The sequence below is a fragment of the Myxine glutinosa genome, chromosome 3, assembly GCF_964187855.1.
Source record: "Myxine glutinosa chromosome 3, kmMyxGlut1.1, whole genome shotgun sequence".
NCBI classification, from domain to species: domain Eukaryota; kingdom Metazoa; phylum Chordata; class Myxini; order Myxiniformes; family Myxinidae; genus Myxine; species Myxine glutinosa.
This window is the reverse complement of record NC_136263.1, coordinates 78,599,689-78,627,348: the sequence shown is the minus strand read 5'-3', so window position 1 is coordinate 78,627,348 and position 27,660 is coordinate 78,599,689. Positions and strand designations below refer to the sequence as shown.

The 27,660-nt window shown below is 45.6% G+C and overlaps 1 protein-coding gene across 1 annotated transcript in view; it reads right to left on the bottom strand.

Moving 5' to 3' along the window:
- Window positions 1–27,660, bottom strand: part of LOC137418250 (casein kinase I) — an 87,398-nt gene that overhangs the window by 44,619 nt on the left and 15,119 nt on the right. The window contains 1 exon segment of the mRNA XM_068104268.2: window positions 6,061–6,171. Within this exon segment, the coding sequence (XP_067960369.2) occupies window positions 6,061–6,171 (111 nt within the window).

The following is a 27,660-nucleotide window of genomic DNA, read 5'->3' as shown; positions in this document are numbered from 1 at the left end:
AACGTGGATTTGAGAAAGAAGGAGCAGAGGCGGAAGAAAACGAGATGCAGGGGGCGGGGCACAAGCCGAGACGAGGAGGAGAGCGAACAAGCACGTGTCCGGGAGGAGAGAAAAAATCAATATAGAATTCTTTGTCTAAGGAGGTGAGGTGAGGGGGAGAAAACAAAATAAAAGAAACAAGCAATACAGCGAAGGAAATAACCCAAACCGACAAAACACCGACGGGGGGGAGGGAAGCCCCAAGTCACCAGGCCGCGCACGAGGTACGACTCAGAAAACGACTAACTACACACAAGTTTGCACGAACCACAAACCAACACCAACTAGAAACACACAACAACACGTACACAGCAAAATAACCAGTGGAAACCCGACAAAGACAAGAATGGGAAAACACTCAAACTTCGATGCCGTGGAGAGCTCGAAGCACGCCTCACTCGCCCAAGGAACCGGAAGCCGGCTACACGGCTACACGTGACAAGAACAAGCAGAATGGATTTTGGTTAAGGTGCAGATGCAGATCTGTCCTATCGGTGACATACAAAATGTAAACTGTTCAGCCTGGTGGAAGTATGCCCTCCACAGAGTGCCGTTCAAGTTACCTCCACCAATGAAGATGGACGGAGGTTATGTTTTCACACGACTCTGTAGGATATTTCAAAACGTTAGACGATTCGGATGAAATTTGGTGGACAGATTGGGTGTGTGACAAGTACGAATCGATTCTGAATGTTTTGTTGCTCGGCTTGGCTCCGCCCCTCCCGAAAGCGAGCGCTGTGTCGCGCTGTTGACGTTCATGAGACGAGGCCGAGGACGCGCTTTGCGGCTTGAGGAGAACTCGAGAATAAACAAGATATCCTCTTTTTAAAATATTTTCGTTTAAAGATATCTGCCAAACCACGTGCCCTATCGCAAATTCCAAAAGGACATTTTAGTGCTGAACAGATGTTAAGTTTCCCCTCGATTGGATCAAAAATGAGGGAGGAGCTCGGTTTTAAAGGTTCATGCTTAAAAACGTCATAACTCTGAAACCATGTGACGCATGACGTCATGCTCACTGACTTTTTTGTTCGTCATGGGTATGCGATTTTGCCTGCAAAGTTTGGCCTCGATCTGTTCAGCCGTTGCAGAGAAAAAGGGGTTTTCGTGTTTTCACGAAAAACTATGGCGACCGAACCACGTGACCTGTGACATCATAACTACCATTAAAATATTCTACAGACCGAGTCCATCATATGGTGACATTTTTATCTCAATCGGTCCTATTATTGCAGAGAAATTGGTTTTTAAAGGAAATTAAAACTTAAAATGGCAGAGTTAAGGATCATCAGAATGATCAGAATTACCAAAGTTCAAAGTGCCATAACTTTGTCAAAAATGATCGAAACTTCGTGAAGTTCGAACTTGATCTGTAACTTATCATGAGGAAACCATGTGCCAAGTTTGAAATCATTAGCATTAAGCGTTTAGAAAAAAAGGTCCGGAAAACTGTTCTTTGCGTGACGGACTGACGGACGGCGTGCAAACCTGTCGTCCCCTCTGGTGTACACCGGTAGGGGACTAATAACATTGCAAATGAACAGTTCACCCAAAAAGGTGAAAATTCAAATCCAGGCTGGCCCTCCCACTCGGGTCCACCAAATCTCAATCCCCCCCCCTACCCCCCTCCCACTTGGGTCCACCAAATCCCAGGCTCCCCTCCCCCAACCGCAGGATGGGTTCGAGTCAGCAAAACCCATCAAGCCACGGGCACCTCCACTCCCCCCACAAAATCCGCCCTCTAAGCTGTTGTATTCGGTACATTACTGGAGTTCACGGAGCTCGGTTCCCTGCAGGCTTAACATGGCAAAAAGGGAGTCACCTAATCTCGGGTTTCCACTGTCAGCATGATTAGGTCGGAGAAACGCAGCAAGCTGCCAGGCTGCATCTCAGATGCTCCACACGATTTCGGGAACCACATGCATGGCCTTCTGCCTCAAAGCTGCTGTGCACCCAGAAGCCGCCATATCTGGTGCATTACTCAATTCCATCACAGTCTCTCACATCCCCAACAGACGAAGCCCTGCAGGAGGTGGTCACATGTACGGTCTTCTGACTCAACAGTCGCCGTGCACGGCACGAATCCCTTATCCCCAGTCTCCCACATCCCCAACTGAAGGAACCCTTCAGGAGGAGGCCCACCAAAGCCAGTGCCCTCTCACCCAGCAGTCGGGGGCCCACAAGTTCCACTCAGCTCCAGAACCAGGCCGCGTCCCAAACTCACGTTTAACGGCACAACACCGACCACCCCGCACACACCCCACACACCCCACCAAAGTCACCGCTCCCAGGTCAGTCTTCACAGTCTTCAAAAACTGATGTATTCGACACAGTCCCTGGTGCTCTTCGTCCCAGGCGAGAGGGAGCAGACACCATGCCGCCTCCCTCATCGTGCGTGCGTGTGGCCGCTCCATTACAAGCCTTAGGCCATGTATTTTAAAATAAAAACCCTTCATTGGTTTGACCATGCATTTTTGGCCTTGTGGACTATGATGGTTTGTCTTTATTATAGGTCCTTGAGCCAAGGTGACAAGCTTGTGTGGTGACAAGCATTCGATTATGTACTTTGGTCTTGAGGCTGGGATACACATGCTTAGCTATGTTTTTTCTTCTTTTATTCTATTAAAAATAATAAAATAGCCGAGTGGGCTGATGGTTATCACTTGAGGTTGTAGTTCAGACCTCCGCTAATTTCCTCCCTCCCCCTCCCCCGGAACACTCGCTGAACCCCCAGGAGGCCCCTCGATATTTAATCGAAAAATTTAAGACTGGGCAATCATGCGGCCCATCGAGTAGAAGGGTCCCATCAGGCTTCAGAGCAATCGGTTGACAAATAAGGGACGAGTAGGGATACAAGGTTTTAGGGGGCAACTCCCCACCCTCTCGGAAGCCTCCATGATCCAAATTTGAAAAATCGAAGCCTGAGCGAATGCATGAGCGACTGTTGTATGAATGTATCTAGTTTCAGATAAATCAGCTGGGTGATAAGGGAGGAGTAGTAAAAATAGCAAAAAGTTAACAGATGAATGGGCAGACATATATCTGGACATCATGACCCATTTTATAAGTTCATCTCTTTGAGATGACCTAAAATGGTATCTCAGATATCAACAAGGTAGCCACAACCATGTTCATGGATCAATTCCTATGCTTGAGGGGGCGGGGTGAAGGGGGCTGGAATAGGGGGTTCTGCTGAGGCTCTTAAAATGGAAATCAAAAATCCATCTTACACATATAATCGATTTGGCCAATTATTTGGTGTCAAATTATTTGAGATAAAATGATGATGTAAAGCGAATTTGCTAGAGTGCCCAAACAAAATATGTCACTCTGCAATCAGTGCATCTTGTATCCATAATTATTAGTATCCTTTTGTTATCTCATTAATGTGGCCAAGACTTAATTGGCCTTGATTCAGCAAGAAGCGGATCATTCATTAGCCCCTATTTGTCACTCAAGAAGCGGAAACAAGGGCAATTCCTCAAGAATGTCTCAATTTGATAAATATTCGTTTTTATGCAGTCACGAGGTTACAATAAGTCACTCTATCACCGATTCCAATATTATTCTCTCCAAAGGAAGGGGATGAAAACTGACCGAAGCACAAGGAAATCAAAGCACGATTTTCTGACTTATTTAAATATATGATAATTCTAAACCCACGAACAAATTGCTCGGAGTAAACATAACCCAGTCCCCAACAGGAAAAATAAAATGGACAAAAGGAGTTGAAATCCAAGTTCATCAACATCAGTAATGCAAATGTCAAGGCATAATAACATTTTGGGGAGAGGAAAGGGGGGAAGGAAAGAATAAAACGTTTCCCAGCTCCACCCCAATTACATGTGCACATACAGTGAATGGATGGGATGGGCTCAGGATGATGCCAGTGATGGAGGGAGGGGTGAGGATGTGAGGATTTACAGCTCAAAGGAAGAGGGCAAAGACATCGGTCTTTCAACACCATTGCTATGAAACTCACAGGGGCATGAGATATCTGGTCAAATTTATAATCCTACCACTTCCCACCATGTTACTTCAAGCGCTCACAGGAACAAAACAAACACGTTTCATCAAAACACCTCAATCACAGGACTGAAAAGTCACCTAAGAATCACTGACCATGTCAGTTCAACTGCACCTCAACAAGCGTCATACACAGAAAATACTTAATTTAATAATAATAATAATAATAATAATAATAATAATGCATTTATTTTATATAGCGCTTTTCAGGAAGCCCAAAGACGCTTTGACAGAGTGCAAAACATAATGCATAGCAAAACATAAAGACAATTGCAAAAAAGAAGAATCAATAGGGAAATATTCAAAGCACAAAGGAGGGAGTCAGTCAACTCGATCTGTTCAGCCTTTGCAGAGAAAAAGGGGTTTTCGTGTTTTCACGAAAAACAATATGGCGACCGAACCACGTGACCTGTGACATCATAATTACCATTAAAATATTCTACAGACCGAGTCCATCATATGGTGAAAATGTTATCTCAATCTGTCCTATTATTGCAGAGAAATTGGTTTTTAAAGGAAATTAAAACTTAAAATGGCACCGAGTTAAGGATCATCAGAATTACCAAAGTTCAAAGTGCCATAACTTTGTCAACAATGATCGAAACGTCGTGAAGTTCGAACTTGACCTGAAACTTACAGGTCCTAAACTTGACCGACCTAAATACAACAATACAGAAGCTGGACAACAAAGCATCTTACAAATACCTCGGTGGAGAAGAGGGCCACCAAATATGTCGCAAACAAATGCGCAAAGTAGCTCAACAGACTTTTTCAGTCGGTGAAAAGCTCAACAGACTACCGAATACAATTTGTGTACAAGCATGAACACAGCAAGCCAGAAAAGGTATCTCTCACTCACCTTGCAAAAAACTTCCAAGAACAGGTGTGATTAGAAGATGTCACGCACCAAACCAAAACAGCAACGAACACAGCCCCAACGATTGCCAAAAAGACAAAATACAAGATGAAATACCAGCAGATTAATAGTGACAAGTGGAAGAAAGACAAAAGGGCAAGGAAATGACGAAAAAAGAAAAGAAAAAAAGGGGGGGGGGGGTTGCTCAGATCAGGCATAGACAAAGAAGGATTACTGGAATGGCTAAGAAGAGGTAAGCGCAACTGGGACAGGGAACGAATCATGATTAATGCCAAAGACCAAAGACACTACACCAATGGCTTTAAAAAGATGGCAAGACCGAGTCGATCAGATAAGTGTAGGTTCTGCAAGGTAGAAACAGAAAGCACGAGTTGCGTCCTATCGGGATGTATTATTTAAAATAAAATAAAAATAAAAAAACCCTCATGTCAGAGCAGCGATACACCCAAAGTCACAACATGGTATGTAGAAGAATCTACTGGCACATCTGCACAAATTTCAATATCCCAGCTCCACTAAACATTAACCAAAAGCAATCATTGAATACAAGGACATAATGCTCACATATGACCCGATGATCCAATCCAGCATGAACATAGAAAACAAAACACCGAGTCTGGACATAGTACTCAGGAACAAAAAGGAAAAGAGCATTGCCGATTGAGATATCAGTACACGGCGATTTTGGCCTCAATAATGCAGAAATCAAGAAAATGACCAAATACCAAAACCTCAAGAATGAAGTGAAAAGACTATGGAAGCTGATGAGCGCAAATATTTAACCAGTGATAATTGTGGCAACGGGAATGATCAAGAAGAACCTTACAGAGATCTTATAAAACCATCTCTGGGAACATCACCACAAAAACGACAATTGGAGGGCGTACGGGGCTCAGTGACGATCCTGAAAAGAGCCCTACGAACAAAACAAGTTCACAACTTGAATGTGAACACAACAAGTTCACAAGCCCATGAATTGCACTCCATAACCAAAGTGGGGCTGGGAGCTTTGAGTCCTGGGAGGACTCCGTTCCACCTTCTGAAACCCACATACGCAGATATGGAGATAACAACCAACAACACCACAACCACCACCACCACGACCACCACACACTCACCTCCACCTTGCATCATCTTATAAAACTTGCTCTCGATGTGCAGCTGAGGGTGTTTCGTTTTAACACATTCCAACTTGATAGCAACCTCTTCTGCTGTAGCAATGGTTGTTCCTGTGAAAGTCAAAAACAAACAATGGGTGGATTAATTATAGTACTGCTCATCGAGTGGCAGGGACTATCGAAGCAGCTTCCTAGAAACAGGAAATACACTGGATGGTTTAACCATTGAAAGGAAAACTATAAAGACTCCGTTTTTTATTCGCACGTCATGATCTTCTGTATGCTAAACATGATAATATTATTATTAATAACTAGACGGGCCACCTACGCCGAGCCACTTTATAACTGTGGGCAATTATGACCGGGACCCAATCTGACCTGCTTTGATGCAACTCCGCTTTCATCGGACACGTGACCAATGACGTCCTCTTTATAAAAACGAATTCAGAATTAGATTTTAAATATTTCCAAAAATAAAAAATATATTAAACAAAAAAAATAATTATATATACATACATATTGTTACGAATTTGGGTAGTGATATATGTAGAGCAGAGTAGATCTGAGTAGGTACCATGCTTCGGGATGTCGCGGTAAGGAACTACCTGTAACAAGTCATGTGTCGGCGTTTTTTCGGCGAAGATGTATAACTGTGGATCTTCCAGGAGATTCGAGTGATAGGTAATGTAGGGGTTAATGAGTAGAGCCCTTGTATGTCTCACCTGGTAGTCAAACCTTTCTCCCTTATGGCACTACAGACCACACAGACATTGGTTAGGATCCTTTAGTACAACATTAATGACGCCCTTTCCCCCCCCCCCCCACCCCCGACATGACTTAGGAAGAAATCAGGCTAGGACACCGCCGATAATGGCCGCCACCATTTACACCTCGAAGAGGCCTATCCACCTCGCCTAGCACGTGCTACAACACAAGGAATCGGAGCGGGAGTGAGTGACGCAGTGGGCATGACCTGAGAGAGCCGGCGAGTCGGGGGAGGCTCCGATTGGCAGGACAGTGCGCCAAAGCTGACGTCATCGGCCGGGGATATTAGAGGGGGCGGTATGCCATTACCAGGGCAGTGGAGAGTCCAGATCTGAGTCAAGAGTTTGTGTGCACAAGAGAGTCAGGAGTTCGTTTTGGGCAGCAGAGAGAGTCGTTCAGTTGGAGTTCCAGTGCGAGTGAGTTGAGACTCGGCGTGTGGTGTTGCGCAGAGTGTAGTGAGTTCGTGCGCAGAGTTGAGTTCATGCGCAGTTCGAGAATTGATGAGCGAGCGCCAAACGCCAGTTGGTTCGCAGTCGAGTTGAGAGAGGCCTGGCTTGCTGGTGGAGTTAATTTGTGAGTTGGATCCTGAGTGAGTTACGCACGAGTGAGCAGTTGCGGACCAGTTGGATTCCTGGCAGTCGGCCCGGTGATCCGAGTTGGCGTGTCGATCGTGTACGAGGGTAAACCTCGTAGTGCTTGGTGCTCGGTGCTTTGGAACTTGGAGCGAGGCGCGCCGCGGGACGGAAGGAGCCGCGTGTTTGATGGCGGCCAAAGCCAACGACGAGCCAGATAAGACCGCACGCCGCGTACATTTTCCACAACGAACGTGTTTCTTTTCTTTAGTTCGCAGCCCCTCGTTTGTATCTGAAGTGTGAGTGGGGACGTCCTGATTAGGATATTAGATTTACCGGCGCGTGCTTTTCCTGTCCTTGCTTTCATTGAATAAACCCTTATATTACTTTTTGTACATAATATCTGAACGCAGTTTCCTGATTGATTTGATAGTTAAGGCTGCGGGACTTTTGCCACTTCCCTCCATTCCGCGCGCTTAGGTGTTTTAGATGTTGGAATCCGCCATTGAGTTTCCACCTCGGAGTTAAAGCCTTCGTGATCGGCATCCGCGACTGCCTGATATTAATTTTGGCGGTTGTGCGACAATATATATAAAGTTATGTTTGTGGGGGTAGAGGATGAAATGCCATAGTACAGGTACGATTGTATAGTGTAGAATGGACCGTGGACGTGTAGGAGACATCTCGATGTATTAAGTACCCTGGAGCTTCATATTGTGTACGTGTCTTCACACGGGGGGGGGGGGGGGGGGGGGGCGGAGCTCTGTTATCTAGATAGGGGTTAAGGTAGTTTTCCCCGCTTGTGATTGACTCGTGTGGCCTTTCCCTACATTTTTTACATTTACAAGGCCGGCCATGCAAAACAGTCCATTAACCCACCAAAACCGACAGAAGCCGAACATTCTCGATTGACGGCTAAACTCCGCCTCAAAAGGATCATAACCGGTAGGCCACACCCTGAGCTTCGTCATTGGTCGAGAGGACGTGGGGTGTTTCGACGGAGCCCGGCCACTGGTCGGGTGACGTCAGAAAGCAGGGCAGGTTTGAGCAGGAAAGAAGAAGAAGAAGAAAAAGAAGAAGAAGAAGAAGAAGGAGAAGAAGAAGAATCGTTCACTCTCTCGGTCTGGCTTTTGTCCCTGTCGGTCGCTTTTGTGTTGGCGCTTCTCGCTGGTGAGCGCTTTGAAGAGTGAAGGAAGAAGAACAGCGTGTCTCTGGTCTCGGTGTGGTCTGTCGTTTATGCACAAACGGGAAAGTTTTCTTTATTGTTGGTGCCTTCGCTCGAACAGACAGCTGGCATTCTTCGGTGCACCGACGCTGAGAAAGAGCAGTGTCGACAGTTTTGATTGGGAGGAAGGGGTGCGTTCGCGTCGATGATCGGCGCTGTTGTGGGGGCTTCGACGCACGGTCCTTTTGTCGGCCGTCCTCATTTTGCACAGCTGACCTGACCAGTTTTGACGACCGCCAATCACCACAATCCACAAGCACCAATCTTGGACCAGAGCTGAGTGCCGGCCGGCTAGGGGAATTTTATTTTGTTTTCCTAGTACACCCGCTCACCAAGGGAGCGGAAAAAAGGATCATTCCTCTTTGGGGTATGTAGATTACAGTCAATCTATGGTCGGATCTCAAGAACATTGGGTGTGTGTTCAATTACCAAGTTTCTTGTGGAGAGATCACCAAGTGGTTTAAGCATTCGAGCAAGCACTGCATTCAAAACTGTTAAGGAACAGCTGGCTAGGCACACGTAAGCTAGCTGCTTGGTACATGAGCACACCCCGGTCTTCCTCCCTTTCAGTTTCGTATCAAACAGCAGGAGCGAGTTTCAAAAGTTCGCTATGAAAAATGCCACAGTAGCGGCAGAAAGGGCCATGTTAACCCAACATTTGTGGGTACAGTAGATGAGTACAGTAGATCTTCGTTCAGTTCTGTAAGTAAACCTTACTTCACGGATGTCGGGATTCCTCAAAAGCTCTTCATTTAGTGTTACAAAGAGCATTAGCAACTGTTTAAAAAGCTAAGCATACATGTTTGTGGTTTATAATATTTTTTCTTCCTGTAGAAGCCATTTCTCCCACGGAAACACCATTATAACTATAAGCTATTTATACACATTATCACTGCAGGAAAAACGCCTTGGGGAAGTGGGACATTAGTATTAATATTGTTTTGCAATAACATTAACAATCTGCGATTATCATTAATTTTGTCATTAAAAGCGTCTTTGGAAAAACGCAACAATAAATCTTCTTCTTTGGACAAACACCATGATAAAGCCATGATAAAGCCAACTTAACATTGATATACACCTCAACACAACGCCATTGACAGAAATGGTTGGGGAAAACCCGCTCGGTCTAGAAAACCCCCTTTGGGAGGGGGGCAAGTTAATGCTCTACAACCTTCATTATGTAACCCTTCGTCATCCTGTCAACTTCAGTCGAGATTGGATAAGTAACAACGGAATGTATTGGCGTCAAAAATTCATCAGAGAGACATGAAATGGCATATTTTAGTATGACTAGTACACCCGCTAACTACAGGAGGAGCAGAAAGAGTCATTCCACTTTGGGGTACATAGATTACAGTCAATCTATGGTCTTGTCTCAAGAACATTGGGTGTGTTCATTTACCAAGTTTCTTGTGGAGAGATCGCCAAGTGGTTTAAGCATTCGAGCAAGCATTCCATTCAAACCGTTAAGGAACAGCTGGCTTGGCAAGCGCTAGCTAGATGCTTGGTAAATGAGCACACCCAGGGCTTCTTCCCTTTCAGTTTCATGTTAAACAGAAGGAGCGAGTTTCAAAAGTTCACTACGAAAAACGCCACGTTAGTGCCAGAAAGGGTCATGTTATTAACCCAACATTTATGGGATACCGATAGTACAGTAGATCTTCGCTCAGTTCTGCAAGTAAAACTTACCTCACGCATGTCGTGATTCCTCCAAATTTCTTCATTTAGTGTTATAAACAGCATTAGCAACTGCTTAAAAAGCTAATCATACATGTTTGTGGTTCATAATATTCATTACTGTTCATTAATATTCATTACTTCTGGTGGAGGCCGTTGCTCCCACAAAAACACCATGATAAGCTATTTATATAGGTTGACTCACTGGAAAAATCCCTTGGGGAGGTGGGATATTATTGGCATTAATGTTTTGTCATAACATTAATATTACGCTATTATCATTAGTTTTGTTATTTGAAGCAGCCTTGGAAAAACGCCACGATAAAGCTAACTTAATACGGCGATACACCTCAACACGCAACCCATTGACGGCAATGGCGGGGAAAACCCGCTCAGGGGAGAAAATCCCCTTGGGGGGGGGGGGGATGAATGCGCTACAACCTTCATATAACCCTTTGTTGTCCTGTCAAGTTTGGGTGAGATTGGGTAAGTAACGACAGAATGTATTGGTGTCAAAAATTCATCAGACACACACAAATGGCGTACTTTAGTATGATCATCTTTCCCCTCATCTGTTTTTGTGTCTGAGTGAAGACGCCTCACCTTAGAAAATATTAGATTCACCTCCGCATTCATTTTATTCATGCATTTACTTTCATTAAATTCATTATTGTTGTATTTTATTTGTGGCATCGTGTTTGTTTGTGGGTTTCGGGAATCAACCCGTGTGCTTCATGCAGGTAAGCACTTTGGTCCCCTCACTCGCATGCAACGCACCAACCTCGGAATTAAGGACCGTTGCGGCTATTCATCATCCAGCCCTGTTAATCGTGGGCTGACAGGACAATTTGTTCATGGTATTTAAGGGTTTTTGGGGGTTTTTTTTCTTCTTTTTTTTCGTATACTGAATCGAGGCTCGTGAAAGAGCTGACAACCACGAGGGAAAGACAGCACAGGGGGACCGCGAGGGAAAGATAGCACAGGGGGACCGCGAGGGAAAGACAGCACAGGGGGACCGCGAGGGAAAGACAGCACAGGGGGACCGCGAGGGAAAGACAGCACAGGGGGACCGCGAGGGAAAGACAGCACAGGGGGACCGCGAGGGAAAGACAGCACAGGGGGACCGCGAGGGAAAGACAGCACAGGGGGACCGCGAGGGAAAGACAGCACAGGGGGACCGCGAGGGAAAGACAGCGCAGGGGGACCGCGAGGGAAAGACAGCGCAGGGGGACCGCGAGGGAAAGACAGCGCAGGGGGACCGCGAGGGAAAGACAGCGCAGGGGGACCGCGAGGGAAAGACAGCGCAGGGGGACCGCGAGGGAAAGACAGCGCAGGGGGACCGCGAGGGAAAGACAGTGCAGGGGGACCGCGAGGGAAAGACAGTGCAGGGGGGCCGCGAGGGTAAGACAGTACAGGGGGACCACGAGAGAAAGACCTGAGGGAAAGAAAAGAAAGATCTGATCTGTAAAAAAGAAAGATTTTGGGGTCTTGGTGGTCTTAAAGGTTCTTCAAAGGTCTAAGAGGTCTCAGCAGTCCGAAAGGTCGAAGAGTACATTCCGATAGTACGTAATTAATCAACAGGATGTCACAGAGCGCATGTTTGATTTTAAGAGTACATTGCCAAAATTGATGGAGAGGTGCTCGAGCCTCTCAGAAAGAACAGGAATATTTAGGCCCCGTTGCATTTAAAACTCCCTTAACATTTGGGAAAGATTTCCCTTAAGGTACGCTGTCATTACTTAGCTAAGTATTCGCTTCAGTGCTGTTGCATAAACAACCCTTATGGATAAGGATTCCGTTAAAGTTAAGGAAATCCTTCGGAGTTGTTGCTATGCTAAAGGTAGGAAGAGACATCCGAAAGCAAGAACACATAATTTTAAATGACACATTATATTATGTTAGATGGGGAACACATGCTTGCGGATGAAGGAGGAATAAAATGTATGTGTAAAATTCACTTGATTAATCATTGAGCATTTTATTACTTTCGCCACAAAAAGTGGGCAGAACTTATGGGCCCGGTTGCAAAATCATCCTCAATGGAAAAGTTAAGGATATCCTTAATTTTTCCCTCAAGGACATCCTTACGTCGAGGATGGTTGCATATATGAATAAAACTCAATTTTTTCCTTAAATCCTTCCTTAAAGTGAAAAGGAGCATCCCGCCCCTCCATCTCCACCCTCCCTCCCCCCCACACCCCTGTCCTTAACCACAAACCTTTGAGTTTCCAAATGGCGGTCTTCATTGGAAATTGGTGGCGAGGAGAACGATCACAGCGGGATGACAAAGACTGATATAACAATACTTCCAAAATTTTTATGCCTCCGCCCACGAAGGTGGCCAGGGGAATTACGTTTTCAGGTTGTCCGTCCGTCCGAGCTAAACCTCGGCTTTCACAGCAATCAAATGTCCGATTGAGACGAGACTTTCAGGGTAGGAGTGACACCCATGCAGAATGTTATGACAATTGTGACATTATAGGTCACGTGGCATGGCAGCCATCTTGGATTAAAAGCAAATAATAAAAAAATTATTTCTCGGAAACCTCTGAATGGGAATTTTTTTTTTTTTTTTTGCCCTGGTGTTGGGCTAGCGGCTAGGGTGCCGGCTTAGGATCCTGGGTTCGAATCCCGGTCGATCGCTGAATTAACGCCAGGGGGGTTGACTCAGCCTGTCATCCTTCCGAGGTCGGCTAATTGAGTACCAGTTCACTGGTAATTCCCCGTTTGTCGTAAAAAGGTGACAAAAAGGGTTGGTGGCAGGAAGGGCATCCGGCCGTAAAACATCGCTTCAAAAATGGGACCAAAAAAACAACAACCACGGTTCCCGAAAAAGGCCAACCCCCGCTTTGCGGGGAAAAATGGCCTCTAAAGGTGGTTATTATATTTATATATATTGTCAAGTATAGTCATGTTCACTATGTTTTTTCGTTCAGAATCATGGTAGATTAGCAAACCTATACATTTTTGGAAACGTTATTACATGGAAAATCTGAAAATCAATGTTTACATTTGCCAATTCCGACCAATTCGATTCGACCAATTCGACCATTCGACCAATTCGATCGATTCGATTCATCGAATTCGATTCGATCGACCATTCGACCAATTCGATTTGCCAATCAATTTGACCAACCTTTGCTTGTGTGGAACGGACTGTGAAAACGATGCGGACTATATTGTCGGATACGACACACAGGACAGTGATGACGAACTCTAAATGGCATATTCTGTAATCGTGTATGTTTGATGCCATTGACTGCCTGTGTATATTTTGTCATTGACTGCCTGTGTATATTTTGTCATTGACTGCATGTGTATATATGATTTTTCTGACTGCCTGTGTATGTTTGGTGATATGAATTATTGTGACACATTTTGATGTTATTAACTGCCTGTACAAAATGATAACATGTATTTGATTATGCAACTTATCGCGAATATAAAGACAGTATTTTGCAATTCAAAACCTTTGATTCGTGTCTTACCATTCCCCATAGCACTAATTTGATACTTTCATTGGATTCCTTGTCCTTGAAAATATAGGTTTAGTATATTTTAAAAAGTTTTTAGGGTAATTAGAGGCAGAAATCGAACAAAATATGTATTTTACAGTGGCCATTTTGAAAATCCAAAATGGCCACCATACAGGTATCTCTCCAAATGTAAACATTAATTTTTAGTTTCCTTATGCTATAACCTTTCCAAAAATGTATAGGTTTGCTAATCTACCATGATTTTGAACGAAATATAATTTATTGACAGAGTGAACCTGACTAGTACTCCCAATGGGGAACAAAAGCATGATAATGATGACATCATAGGTGAAGTTGTATACCAGCAAAAATGTTTTTATCAAATGCCTCATCTTAAAAATCAGAAATTGAATGCACTTGCTCTATGACCCATTTGTATTGAAATATTAAATTTATGATATCAGAGGCAACATGGTTTGGCAGCCATATTGGATTTAACCTAAAACGTTTATAAAAAAAAACAAAAAAAAAAAACACCTTCTCCCAAGCCACCAAATTGATTGACTCAAAACTTTACGTGTGTCATTGATATGACTAGGCATAGCAATTAAAAGATGATCACGAAAACATCATTGGTCACAGGGTGACCATCCATATCGGATTGAAGGAAAATATTAAATAATTATATCTCTGAAGCCTCTTACCCTATCGATGCGAAATTTTACAAATATCATCCAACACCACTGTTGCATATAGTTTGAAAATGATGTCATAGGTCACATGGTTTGGCAGCCATCTTGGATAGAAAAAGGAACCTATCCGATCAACACAAAACGTCACAAACGTGACCTCCTACCCATACAGTGTACATTTTTTAAGGTCATATGTCATGTGGTATTGCAGCCATATTAGCTTGAAAGCAGATATTTAAAATAATCTCTTCTCCGAAACTGCTTCACCGATCGATGCGAAACCTGTCATGGCTGGTGAAAATGTGATACTTGAAAACAGTTTAAGGGATTTAAATCAAACTTGTTTATTTTTAGGACAGTGAACGATGGCATCTACCCGGTGTGGGACGATGCAGAGGCATATTGGCGACACAGTCGCATTGTTCTAGTTACTCATGACATCCAGAATATTTTGCTCGTAGTTTTGCACTCATATGTATTTCACTTTTATAATTACACACTTTCACCATTCTCGGAACGTTTCCAAACATCTACTACACACCAACACATTTACAATAAAATGGTGAACGCAAATCAAATCAATTTTACACAAGAATCATTTTATTCCTGCTTCATTCACAAGCACATGTTCCCCTTGCAACATATAACAAGTCATTTAAAATCACATGTTCCCATTGTATCAATACAAGCGTGTATGCATCGATACAACAAGCATGCCAGTCGCAATATAACAAGCGTCATTTAAAATTACATGTTCATTACGTGTTGCTTTCATGCTTTTGGACAGCGGTTTTGGAAATCTCTAATCTGATTGGTAGCCCAGCATAGCAATGGCTCCTATGGATTTTCTTCACCGCAAGGAAATCCTTGGTTGAGCATTTCCTTAGGGATGCTTATGCAACAGCACTAAAGAAAATCCTTAGCAAAGGAAAATCTTTCCTTAACCCATAAAGCATATGGAGCCACAATTGTGCTCGATATGTTTATGCAAATGCGTTTAAACTAACGTCAACCCAAACAACGAATCATAACCTTTCTTACAATGTATTATACCTGGTAACTTAAGAAAGGTAGCTTATAATCGGTGGAGAAAAGCCGATAAGGTGGGGAATGGGAAGTGGTGGGGGGGGGGGGGGGGGGGGGGATGTGTGGCGTGCATGTCTGCGTTTTTAAAATTCATTTTCTCGGCAACCGTTGGTCCGATTGATAAGAAATTTTACCATAGGAATGCCTCTGCCTGTAGAATTTCTTAATGATAATTATTAATGACATCATGGCTCACATGGTACAGGCGCCATCTTGGAATAAACGAAAACCGTTGCACCTCTATATCTCCGAAATGCCTCTATGGAAAAAATTGAAACTGAGTTGTCAAGTACTCCCCATGGGGAATAAGATGTGTTCATGATGCCATCAGTACTTTAATTATGACGTCATAATTCAACAGGGCCAACGCTCCTCCTCAGATTGTGACCACCACTTTGATCATAGTGGGGAGGTTTGCGTGCTCCTGTGACCCTTTGGGCTATACTGGCGGGAGCTTTGCTCCTGGTAGGTCTTACCTAGCCAGGCAGGTAAACGGTTAGGAGCCAGACTAAGAGTCGTCACACATTTTTGGGGGGTAGGATGCTCTCATTGTGAAGGCTTTTCTGACTAAGGAAAGTGCTCTCATTGTGAAGGAGGCATTCTGTACCACGCTCGAGTCTGTGGTTGATCAGTGCCCCAGGAGAGATACTCTAGTCTTGGAGGATTTCAATGCATCGACTGGCACTGATAGGGATGGTTATGAGGCATGTGTTGGTCCCCATGGATCCAGGACTGTGAACCAGAATAGCACCAACTTCCTCGGCTTTGCAAGAAGTCAAGGACTTAGGATGGCTAGCTGATGGTTTCAGCGCCCACAGCCTCACCGCTGGACTTGGTATTCCAATGCTGGTGGTGTGGTGAAGGAGATTGAACATGTGCTCATTGATGGTCGATGGCAAATGCTCCAGAATTGCCAAATCTAGCGGAGTGATCAGTTCCTCAACACTGACCACAGGCTTGTTGTAGCAACTCTGAAGTTGCAGCTCAAATCCAAGAGAATGCTATCATCCCAGCCGAGGCTGGATGTGGGCAAGCTCAAGGAGGAGAGGATAGCAGAGGAGCTTGTGAGCAGAATGAGTGGGGTTTTGGGGGTGGTTCTCGATGCTTCAGGGGATCCTGAGTTGTAGAGTGCCTTCAAGGCCACCATCCTTGATGTTATTGGTGGCTGCCTTGGAACCCACCGTCAGGCGAGAAAGAAGTGTCTCTCAGGGGACGCTCGATACCATCGACCAGTCGCAGGGCCAGGCTTGATGGCAGAGCTGAACTGTTCCAGAAGCTGAGGCGTAAAACTGTACGTTCGCTGAGGGAGGACAAGGAGGCTTATGTGCGAGGCATCTGTGAAAGGTAGAGCATCACTTGTGGACATGTGATTCTCGTCCTGTTTACAGAGGAATCCATGCATTGCGTTCCTCTAAGCCTGTCCCTATGTGTACTGCGGTTAGAGCAGAGGGTGGTGGCCTCTTGACAGAGGAGTCTGAAGTGAAGGCCCACTGGGCCAGTTACTTTGAGCGGCTGTACCAGGCTGACCCACCGGCTGTTGAGTTGGATGTCAGGGGTGTTGCCATCCCAAATGCTGAGCCCCCCCTGCCCCCCCCCCCAATTAACTGTGAACTGCCTTCACTTGTGGAAACACAGGCGGCGGTAAACCACTTGAAAGGGGGCAAAGCTCCTGGGATTTGTGGCATCCATGCTGAGCTTCTCAAGGCTGGTGGAAATGCTGTATTTTTTTTTTTATTTTTTTTTTTGTATACAAGATCGTGGCTCGTGAAAGAGCTAACATTAATCACACAAAAAGACAAACCGACACACAAAACACAAAATACAAGGGGAGCGGCAGACAAGATGGGGAGAGAGGGGGAAGGACACAAACACAACATTTGAGAGCAGGGACATCGGGAGGACTTGGGGGGAGGTGGGAGAGGAATAAAACATATGACCACTGCAAGGACTCTGGGGTGAATTACCGGGGGTAGAAAAGATCAAGGTTTTCGATGGGGGAAGATAAGAGATGGTGGTGAACAGCTGTTTTAAAGACCTGGAGGGAGGAGTGGGATTGAAAGGAGTGGGGGAGTTTGTTCCAGAGGCGGGAACAAAGGGGAATGAAAGAGTGAAGGTGAGCAGAGAGCCTAGACTTTGGCAGTTTAACCATAAGAGGGTTGCAGGCAGATCTTGTGCGACCTGAAGGAATATTGGGGGGACAGAGCACAGAGAGAGCTGGGGGAGCTAGGCCGGAGAGGAGTCGGTAGAAGACAGAAAGACCACCAACCTGCCTGCGGTGAGCGAGTGAAAGGCCCTCGGAGTTGACTACATCGCAGGAGATTCCAATGATTCTGAAAGCTTTGGCCTCAACAGCGTGAAGCCGAGCGAGGTGTGAGGCAGGAGCACCAGCCCAGAGGGGGGAACAGTATTCCATTGAGCTGCGGATGAAAGCCTTGTATGTGGTGAGGAGCTCAGGTGTGCCAAGGAAGGACTTCGCATGACGGAGAATGCCCAGTCGGCGACTGGCTTTGGAGGCCAGCTTGGAAATGTGGTTTTCCCAAGAAAGATCATGGCAGATAGTGAGACCCAAAAGCTTGAGCGACAGAACTTCCTGGAGAGGATTGTTGAGAAAGTAGATGGGAGGGTTGTCCAGTCGGTCCTTTCGGAGAGACATTGTAAGAGTGTGAGATTTGTCAGGATTGAAAGACATGTTCCACTTGTTTGACCAGTCTGATTTTGTCCAGGTCTGCAGAGAGTGAGGAGGCTGCAGACTGCCGATCTGAGGGATGAGGAATGGAGCGGCAGATAGTGGAGTCATCAGCAAAGAGATAGAGAGGATTTTCCAGAGAGTCGGAGAGATCATTGATGAAGACCAGAAATAGCACAGGGCCCAGAACACTACCTTGGGGAACTCCAGCCAGAAAAGGAAGGGAAGATGAGAGAAATCCATTCAGGGCCACACGTTGCCTACGACCAGAGAGGAAATCCGCAAGCCATGAGTGGAGATTTCCCTGAATACCATAGGAGGTGAGTTTGGTGAGCAGAGCTGGGTGCCAGACCGTATCGAAGGCACGTGATATGTCAAGTGAGACAGCTCTGATTTCCTGTTTGGCATTGAGGACCTCCATCCATTGTTGAGACAGCAGAAGCAACATGTCCAGAGTAGAATGACCTGGTCTGAATCCAAATTGATGATCAGAGATCAAGCCATTGGAGAAGAGGAAGGATTTGATATCTGAAGCAATGATGGATTCCATGACTTTGCTGATAATTGGGAGCAGGCTGATTGGTCTGTAGTTGCAAGGATCTGTTTTTGCACCTTTTTTGTGTAAAGCAGTAATGTTTGCTGATTTCCAAGATGCTGGCAGCTGACCTTGAGCAAAAGAGAGGGTGAAAAGAACAGAGAGAGGGTGAGATAGAGCGGCAGAGCAGGATTTTAGGACCCGGGGGCTGATGCCATCTGGTCCAGTTGCAGAATCAGAGTCGAGGTTTGATAAAAACTTCTCCACCTTGTCAGGAGAGAAGGACACAGAGTCCAGGAACAGTTGGGTTCGACTGGGAAAGGTGGGAACAGAGAGAGATGGGTTTGGGACAAGATTTTGAGGCAAACACAGAGTTGAGGCATTCGGCTTTGTCACGTGCGGTGTCAACTGTGTAGCCATTTGAGGTAAGGGAGGGGATGGAGGGGATGGAGGGGGAACAAACACCAGAAACGGATTTGACCAGACGCCACCAAGATTTGGAGGAAGGAGACAGGTTTGAGAGTTCAATCTTGAGTGTGGAGAGATAGTGCTTCCTGGCACTCCTGAGGGTAGAAACACACTTGTTTTGAGCTTGGTGGAAGGAACTGAGATTGCCTTCAGTTGGATTTTGCCTTTCAAGATGCAAAGGCAAGTTGTTTCAGGGCAACTGCCTCACCACAAGATTCAGTGTACCATGGACGGGAGGAAGGGTAAGACAACTGAAGGCGAGATGGGATAAATCTGTGCATGAGAGAGAGCAGTTTGCTTTGGAAGAATTCCCAGGAAGAATTGATGTCAGAGGCATTAGAGATGGGATACCAGTCCAGTTGATTGATGGCTGCTTGCAGACCGTGCCAGTCGGCCTGAGTGAAATGCCAGACTCGTCGACGCTGAGGAGGCTCTCTGAGAATGGCCAGAGAGATGTCCACTTTAACAAGCACATGATCAGAAGAACCGATTGGAGCAGAAGAAGAGCAGCAGACATTTGCAGGGAAGTTAGTCATAACCAAGTCCAGAAGAGAAGATACTCCATTGACTGAGATCCGGGTCGGGAAATTGACAGATTGTGTCAGTCCCAATGAGTCGCAGAAGTCCTTTGCTAAGGTGCCTTGGCTGGTGAGAGATGAACCCACACCCAGCCAGCTGGCATGATGACAGTTGAAGTCGCCACATATGAGGAAGAGAGAGTTTGGATGAGTTGATAGAAGTTGGTCGATGTTGTCCGACAGAGAAATGTAAATGGATCATCACTGTTTGGAGGACGGTACAGAACACATATGAACAAAAGGTGGGAGCGGAGAGGAAGCCGTAGCCAGAGGTACTCCTGTGGGTGGGGTGGAGAGAGTGCAGTGCAGGGAGAGTGAGGAAGAGAGTTTTTGATAAAGATAGCCACCCCACCACCAGGACGAGGCTCAGGTCTATCGTACCGGAGGAGGGAGTAACCAGGAAGAGATATTAAGGAATCAGAGACATCTTGAAGGAGGAAAGTTTCTGTTAAGCAGATCAAGTCTGGATTTTCAGAAGCAACCTGAATGGAGAGATCAATCAGGTTTGAGCGAAGGCCCCGGATGTTTGAGGTCCATACCGTTAGTGAGGAGAGAGGGGGAGCATCGGGTGCAGGACAGGGGAGGGGAGGGGTAGGGTCAGATGAAGGGTGAGAGGGGGATGTAGGAAGAGCAGTTGATAGTGTGTCAGAGATTACAGAAGTTACAAGAAAGGGAAGGATGAGGAGGACGAAAGGTTTGATGGTGATGGAATGAGGCACAGTGAGGGTTTGTTTGAGGGGGGGCAGAGGAAAGTAGAAGGTTGGGGGAGGTGGAGGTATGACATCGAAGGGAGACGAAGTGGGGAGGAGGCAGCTTTGAGAAGGAGGTGGGAGGAGGGAGAATTTGGGAGGGATGGTTGGGGGGGGGAGATTTGAAGGGGAGGGCCAAGAGGGGAGTTTTGAAAGTGGATGATTAATGAAAGATGAACATATATAACAAATTGGGTTTGTTGTGATTTTCAAGTTAGCGATTCGTTTAAGAACGATGGAGGAGGGATGGAATGAATGAGAATTTAGAGCATGGAGTGATTTGGAATCATAAGAGATTGAATATTTTTTTGAAATGGCATGAGTTGAAGAGGAAATTGAAAGGAGCCTTTTAAATAACAAGAAAAACAGCGTGTTGTAATAAACCACTGAATAAAACACTGAAGGGGATAGTTGAAACATATTTAAACAGAACTGTGAAGAACAATCTTATATTCACAAAAATACCAATGGGGAGAGGAAACCTAGAGCGACGACCACGAGTCACTTGAACTAGTCTAGTAGGAAGACTAGGTCCCCCTGCACCCCCCGGAGATATACTTCTAATCAGTGTTTCTAGATTGGAAAAAATGTGTAGAAAATGACTAGCTATGGCCCCAAGCTGAAAAAATGTCCCACATACCATTTTTATGCAAATTACTGCTGCAAATTTTATGCAAAATTATGCAAATTTTATGCAAATTTTTGATGAGGAGTAGAGTTGAGGGGTCTTTGAGGGCTTCATCGAGGTGCTCTCGGTTGCAAGACTGGGTCATTCTGAGAAGCACAGCAGGGTCAGAGATCATGATGTTCTCCTCCTCAGTGAATCTCTCCATCAACAGCCTCTCCATTGCCTCACACACTGTTTTGAGGCAAAAGAGGGACTTTGCGTAGGCCTTTCCACTGAGAACACCTTTGAGAGATCCACTTGTTACTAGTTGTGCCTCAAAGAGAATCTCTGCATATCCAGAACCACGCATCTTGTGTCCAGTGAGCATCCCGATGTAGTTCATGGATGTGTGGAAGGGTCCAATCGTTACTACATGACTAGCAAATTCATTTGGCCAGCGCCAGATGATGGGAACTGGTTCTCCCCCACCCAGCAAATCAACAGTCGACTACTGCACGCCTATCCACCAACCGATCACAGACAACGCAGTTGTTCGTGAGCTACTGAAGCGTTCCGAGGCAGCAACTGCTGAGGTGGGTCAGAGATGGGTCCTGAATACATTTGATCTGGGTGTCTGCATGAAAGCCCTTCCCATCATCTGGCGCTGGCCAAATGAATTTGCTAGTCATGTAGTAACGATTGGACCCTTCCACACATCCATGAACTACATCGGGATGCTCACTGGACACAAGATGCGTGGTTCTGGATATGCAGAGATTCTCTTTGAGGCACAACTAGTAACAAGTGGATCTCTCAAAGGTGTTCTCAGTGGAAAGGCCTACGCAAAGTCCCTCTTTTGCCTCAAAACAGTGTGTGAGGCAATGGAGAGGCTGTTGATGGAGAGATTCACTGAGGAGGAGAACATCATGATCTCTGACCCTGCTGTGCTTCTCAGAATGACCCAGTCTTGCAACCGAGAGCACCTCGATGAAGCCCTCAAAGACCCCTCAACTCTACTCCTCATCAAAAATTTGCATAAAATTTGCATAATTTTGCATAAAATTTGCAGCAGTAATTTGCATAAAAATGGTATGTGGGACATTTTTTCAGCTTGGGGCCATAGCTAGTCATTTTCTACACATTTTTTCCAATCTAGAAACACTGATTAGAAGTATATCTCCGGGGGGTGCAGGGGGACCTAGTCTTCCTACTAGACTAAACAGGGCAAAAGGTGGAAGGCAAGGGGAAAATGGGGGCGGGGCGAGACAGCGTACGTGGGCAGAGGCAAAAGCACACGAGGAGAAAGGGAAATAAAAGTTTTTTTTGTTTGTTTTTTTTGTTTGTTTATGGGGGGGGGGGGGGGTGGGGGTTACAAGGTTAGACAAATAGTAGATGTTTGGTGAAGCTTGGTGGAGAAGGGGAAATCAAAAAAGCTAGCAAAACAGCGAAGGAAGGAACAACCTTCGACGGGGGAAGCCTTAGGCTGCAAGGCCTTGCTCGCGGCACGGCAAACAAACGATTAATATATGAAAGATAAACACCGATAAACTTCCAAGGGGGACACTATAAGTTCACACACCGAACGATAAATACAGTTTCGACAAAATACAATTGTGAACAGACTTAACTTTGAAAAACGTGGAGACCGTGTGGACCGTGTGGACCGTGTGGACCGTCGAAAACCCCTGCCACCGTCCTGGTGATAATAGCGATAATAGCTAACTTGAGGCTGCATGTAGTTATGTGCTCTGTTTGGAGCACAGGCATCATCCCAACTGAATGGAAGAGGGGCCCTGTTGTCCCCCTCTGGAAAGGGAAGGGTGATCACCAGGACTGCAACAACTACCGTGGGGTGACGCTACTCTCGGTGCCGGTAAGGTCTTTGCTTGGATCATCGAGAGGGTTAGCCGTCATCTGCTCAAGCAACAGCAACCAGAGCAGTCGGCTTTACACCAAAGAGGTCAACGATTGACCACCCTTGCACTTCGGGTCCTCGCCCAACGCAAGCGAGGGTTTTGCCAGGGGATGCTTTTGCAGCCTATGTTGATCTCCCCAAAGCATTCTATTCGGTGAATCAGGATGCCCTCTGGAGGATTCTTTGTCTTCGTGGGGTGCTACCAATGCTGATCAATCCAATCTCTGAACTACACTCTGGTACTGAAAGTGCTGTGAGGTGTGGTGGCTCCATCTGACTTATTTCCAGTTGTTACTGGAGTTCGGCAGGGGAGTGTACTGGCTCCCACACTCTTCAGGGCTTGTATGGACTGGATTCTGGGGAGGATGTCGGCGAGTGCATCGGCGGTCCATCGTTTGAGAGTGTCAATATCTCTGACCTTGATTTCGCAGATTATGCAGTCATCTTTGTGGACACGCTGGATATTCTCACAGGGGCCCTCCCGGCACTGAATGAGGAGGCAGAGCCACTGGGATTATGGATTTCCTGGATCAAAACCAAGATCCAGGCTTTCTTGGATGCAGCTGTCTTGAATGTGCACGTTTGTGGCGAAGATGTTGAAGTCACGAAGAGATTCACTTACCTTGGCAGTGTTATTCATGTCTCCGCATGTTGTGAGCCAGAGGTTGATAGACGTCTGGGTCGGGTCTGGGGAGTCATGGATTCATTGGATCATGGGGTGTGGTGCTGTCGATATCCATGCAGGAGGACAAAAGTCACAGTGTTTAATTCCTTGGTGCGTCCAGTCTTGCTCTACGGATGCGAGACTTGAACCCTTACCAAGGGCCAGAGAATGAGACTTAACTCCTTTGGAACTAAGTCTCTTCAGAGAATCCTTGGCTATCGCTGGTCGGACTTTGTGCCCAAATAGCAGTTGCTGAAATAGACTCTGATGAGATTTGTTACCTGTATGGTCCGTGAGCATCAGCTGCGGCTGTATGGACATGTGGCTCATTTTCCGGACGCTGATCCAGCTCACCAGATACTCTCAGCAAGGGACCCTCGTGAGTGGGGGAGGCCAACGGGTCGACTGCATGCCTCGTGGTTGCAGCAGGTTGATCGGCATCTCAAGGAGATAGGGATGGGCCAGGCATCAGCCTGGGGGATGGCCAGACGGTGGCCCCTGGAGTACCATCGGAAAGTGGATGCGGCGACGCGCTGCTCCGGCGCATGCTCCCATACCTGAACTAACACTTAGTCTTAAATCAGTTTGAAATTTGAGCGTGATCTACACAACAATTATATTAGAGAATATAAATTTATGATGTCATCGCTCACGTGGTTTGGCAGCCATATTGGATAAAAGGAAAAAACGCCTTCAAAAACAGAAGAACTGGCTCGTGCCAAGTTGACTGTGGGGCAAGTATTCTATGAATGCCATCTAGTTAACCTATGAAAATACAGTAAAACATATTTTGTACAAAGGTTTTGTTTTTACATTGTAGAATTCACATCTGAACAACAAAGGTAAAAACTACACATTCTTAAATTGTGGTTAATTACTGACCATGCAAAAGCAAATTCATTATCCAATTGTGGTATCGATTAAAGAGACCCTTAACTGTGAACAGATACATTAATGTAAACTTGTCATCCTAATTCGGGGGGGGGGGGGGGGGGGGGGGGGGGGAATTATTATTATTTTTTTTTTAAAGCATTGGGACATCCTCCTCCTACTACAAAAGAATGTTCAAACTATCCCACACAAATAACAGACATTAAAGACTTCATAAACATTTTGTATGCAGTTAAACATGAAAGATACTCCCCTTCATATTGTAACGGATTTGAGAAGTGTAACGGATTTGAGAAGTGTAACGGATTTGAGAAGTGTAACAATTTTGAGAAGTGTAACAATTTTGAGAAAGTGTAACGAATGTGAAAAGTATGGTTTTGTTGTGTGTAACACCCTCGTAATGTAAATAATGGTCGCAGCCCGTCCTTAGTTAATTCCATAAACCTACACACAGGACACGATATATCCTTTTAAATAGTTAGTCCCTTATTCTCTGTGTAGGCTAAGGATGTGTTTCCCACTAGTTTGACTCTTCATTGCACCGAATTAAATAAGAGTAGGCCCTCCGACGCCCCATGGCAGCTTCCAAGTGCCAGGTTTGCACTTTGTTGCATTTTCATCTGCCGTCCACTTTGCAGCAGTTGACTCCATTACGCACGAGGTAACGCCGAAGAAGAAAGGCGGGTCTCCACCTCGTCATAGAGGGGAGGAGTAAGTCGGCCCCGCTCATCCAACCCAGGACGAGGGGTTTGGCTTGAGGGGGCGGGGAGAGAACGTTTGGGGAAGGTTCGAAAAGGGTGAAGGGCGGGGCCTATATAACCCGCTGCTGGATGCTCCCAAGAGGAGTTGAGGTGAGCTGAGAGGAGGGATGAGTTCTGGGTCCAGGAGATGCGCTGGAGACGATCAGGTGTGACCAAGCCGCTGTGAGACGTGCCGCGCTGCAGGAGAAACGGACCGGGGCAACGCAAGGAGCGCACGAGGCAGTACGGAGAAAGGAACTTCGCCCGCGCAGTTTGGGACCAAAGCTCGGCTTCTTGACGGCGGTGCCTTCTGGCCCGACCGTGCCCAGCACCCGCTGAACCTTCCTTGCCTCTAAAAGCCACCCATCTCCAAGCCATTCCTTCCTGCCTGCATTTCCCCGTGTAAGTGTGATCGTCCGTCTGTCTTTAATGTTGTCCTGGGGTTTATTAATTAAGCTTGAATAGATGAGCTAATGATTTCACTGTGTGTCTGCTCCTTCCATTTTCTGTATATAAACGACTGCTCTCGTTGCTTTGGCTTGTGAAAATACTTAATAAATCCTGTTATTCCTCCGTACTTCTTCTTCTTCATTCTCGTTCGGTCGCTTGAGGTTTCCCGATTGAAGAGCGGTGGCGCGATCCGACCAAAGTTTGGGGTAAATCGGGTTTTAGTTAGGGGAATAACTGTTCGGTTCGCGGAGCCTCCGCTCGGCAAATATAACATCTTTAACCGCGTCCGTAACAATATGTACAAAACCATGAACATGCCACAAACTCTGGTTACCTCCACCACAGAAGGTGGGTGGAGGTTATGTTTTCACCACTGTATGTTTGTCTGTGAACAGGATACCTCAAAAAGTTGTGGATGGGTTCGGCCAAAATTTGGTGGACAAGTTGGGTGTGTGACAAGGACGAAATGAGTCGTTTTTGGTGAAGATCCGGATTGGGATCCAGACACCAGAATTTTTAAGGGGTTCTTCACCATTGAGAGGCCAAAAAGATATATATAATGATAGCTCAAACTTGTGAACGGAATCAGACAAAGTTTGGTGGATGAGTTGGTTAAACGACAAGAACAAGCAGATTGGATTTTGGTTCAGTCTGGATCCACATCTGGCCCATCGGTGGGAAACAAAACGTAAATTGTTCAGCCTGGCAGAAGTATGCGCTACCGAGTGCAGTTCTAGTTTATAGTTATTCCAGGAAATAGAAGCACACCTTCGCATTACACATTCTTTGAGAGGCCTCAGCTCCTGCATCTCATATGCACACTTCAGAAATGTACATTACACCCACTCATCCTGATAAAACAGGAGGCAGTGTACATAGCACGGCAATAAAATATTCAGATCTCTGTAGACATCCTACATTGCACACACAGTAGAGTCCTTTTTTGAAGTTCTGATTTTAAAAACACCACACCACCCTCATTTTCCTCAAATACTGTATACAAATAAATAATTCACACCAGGTTTTATCCATATTGATTAAGATTTAGAGGTTGCTCAATGAGCTTCATGTCTTACCTTGTGGTTTGCATTATATCTGCATATTCTGAACATGGTGTTAACCTTTTAGTGGCATCTGGAGCCCATCATCATGCAAGATAGATGGCTAAAGCATTATGTATTGTTACAGACCAGTATATAGATTTAATTGTGCTTGGAAAAGGTCACCTTTGCTGGAAGGTTTCCTGTTAACAACAAGAAAAATAAAACTATAGTGAGAGAAAGCTGCACCAACTTTCAGTTGAGAGCTGAAAGAGAAGGAAGACAAAGAGAGGAAGGCGTCAATGCGTTCTCTCGAGCTGCCACACTGTTTTGAGGGGTGCACATCATTTTATAACTGACATACCCAGTGAAGCAGGAATCTGGGTCTTCTGTATGCAAACCCAGTGAGGTATTCCCCTTCCCACGACGAATCTACTGTCGTGTCAGCCCTGTGGTGAACACCTCAAGGCAACGGAAAGACGAACGTTGTTAACTCCGAGGTGTACTTCAAACCTTGGCGGGATTATCTTTTTGCGCGTGTGGGAAGGTGCAAAGCCTTATCTGATCAGGAACACACGGGGTTAATCCGAACCCACAGAACAAAAACGAAACAGGACAGAAAAGTCAAATTCAACAAATAGAAATGTATTTACAGTAATGTAAAAGACAATGAAAGGCGAAGTAAACTAAAATTCCTAGGTTGAGGATCCTCCATTCCAACTCATATACAGACAGGGGAATAATAAAATAAAATAACGTTCCATTTTATAAATCGGCCAAA